Source organism: Carlito syrichta, unplaced genomic scaffold (assembly GCF_000164805.1).
Source record: "Carlito syrichta isolate Samal-C Ts95f unplaced genomic scaffold, Tarsius_syrichta-2.0.1 Scaffold130533, whole genome shotgun sequence".
Taxonomy (NCBI): Eukaryota; Metazoa; Chordata; class Mammalia; order Primates; family Tarsiidae; genus Carlito; species Carlito syrichta.
In genome coordinates this window covers 920-2,575 of record NW_007074629.1, presented here as the reverse complement: position 1 = coordinate 2,575, position 1,656 = coordinate 920, and the positions used below count along the sequence as shown (strand labels likewise).

The following is a 1,656-nucleotide window of genomic DNA, read 5'->3' as shown; positions in this document are numbered from 1 at the left end:
TTTTTTTTGAGTTGGAGTCTCACTCCATCGCCCAGGCTGGAGGGCAGTGGCACGCTCCTGTCCACCACAGCCTCGACCTGCTGGGCTCCGGTGATCCTTTCGCTTCAGCCTTCCAAGTAGCCGGAACTACAGGCGTGCACTACCACGCCCGGCTAATTTTTTTGTGTGTGATTTATTGCAGAGACAAGGTTTCACCACGTTACCCAGGCTGGTCTCGAACTCCCGGGCTCAGGCAATCCTCTCGCCTCCACCTCTCAAAGTGCTGGGATATTCCCGCCAATTCCCACGAGACTCCCATAACACAGACCCACGTGATGCTCATTTTACCAGGAGGTGCAGAGAGACAAAGGGAGACAAAGCGAATCGCCCAAGGTCCCACAGCCAGCAAGTGGCCAGGCTGGGATTTGAACCTCTGCCCTCCTGGCCTCCCAAGCACAGGTCCCCCGGTCCAGGGCGTCCCCAGGTGGTGGATGGTGGCTCGTTCACCTGCACGCGCGCCTCGCTGAGGTTGACCCGCCGGGCCAGCTCCTCGCGCACAAAAGCGTCGGGGTAGTGGGTGCGCTCGAAGACGCGCTCCAGCGCCTGCAGCTGGCTGCTGTTGAACGTCGTGCGGTTCCGCCGCTGCTTCTTCTTCCGCTTGGCAGTGCTGCCGCGCCCGGGGCTGGGACACTCACCTGCGGGGACGGGGACGGGGGATGGGATGTCAGCATGGCTGCTGTCCGAACGCCCCCACGGCTCGCGACCTTATCCTTTGCTCCATCCCTCCGTTCGTTCTTCAACACACGTTTCCTGAGCACCTACTATGCACAGGCAGGTGCGGCGCCAGACCCCGGGCATGGAACAGTGAACTCAGGCAGCCAGGTCCCTGCCTTTTGGACCCCGCAGTCTGAGATGCTGACCACGGATGGCAAGGGGCCTGGGGACAGGGACCCACTCCATCAGGGGCAAGGAAGGCCCAGGAGACACCTGAGTGTCCCCAGCACCTGGACCAGGCACTGGGGCATGGTGGACTCTCCATTGACACTTGTTGTTGACTTATAATAATAATACACCTATAACATGGAGTGATCTATCACAGAAACAAAGAACCGAGTATCACATGTTCTCATTCATAAGCGGACCCTGAGCAACTATTGTAATACTGTAGGTAAGGGATTGGCAGGCCAGGCACGATGGCTCAAGCCTGTAATCCCAGCACTTTGGGAGGCCGAGGCGAGAGGGTTGCCTAAGCTCAGGGGTTCGAGACCAGCCTGGGCAACTTGGCGATAGCTCGTCTCTACAATAAATCAAAAAACAAGCCAGTCGTGGTAGTGCGCCTCTAGTTCCAACTACTCGGAAGGCTGAGGTGGAAGGATCACCTGAGTCCAGCAGGTCGAGGCTGCCGTGGCCGTGAGCATGCTACCACTCCAGCCTGGGTGACAGAGTGAGACTCCAACTCAAAAAAAAAAAAAAATTCTCCAATCAGCCAGAAGGAGAGAGAGAGGACATTCCAGGTCGGACCCAAGAGAGTGAGCTGGAAACAGTCAACAGCCCGGTGAGTCCCAGCAGGGGTCCCAGCCCAGGGTCAGTGCTAGCGGGTCAGAACCACAGCTCTGGGAAGGGTGACCCAGCACAACCCGGAGAAAGGCGGGGAGAAGCAACTTTGTGCCTAGCCTG

At 58.3% G+C, this 1,656-nt stretch overlaps 1 protein-coding gene across 1 annotated transcript in view; it reads right to left on the bottom strand.

The window, feature by feature from the left end:
- Window positions 1-715, bottom strand: part of PRRX2 (paired related homeobox 2) — a gene marked incomplete at its 5' end in the record, with an annotated part of 3,478 nt that extends 2,763 nt beyond the window's left edge. Inside the window, one exon of the mRNA XM_008049105.2 lies at window positions 487-715. Within this exon, the coding sequence (XP_008047296.1) occupies window positions 487-715 (229 nt within the window). The remainder of the gene's footprint in view (window positions 1-486) is intronic.
- Between the last annotated feature and the right edge of the window lie 941 nt (window positions 716-1,656).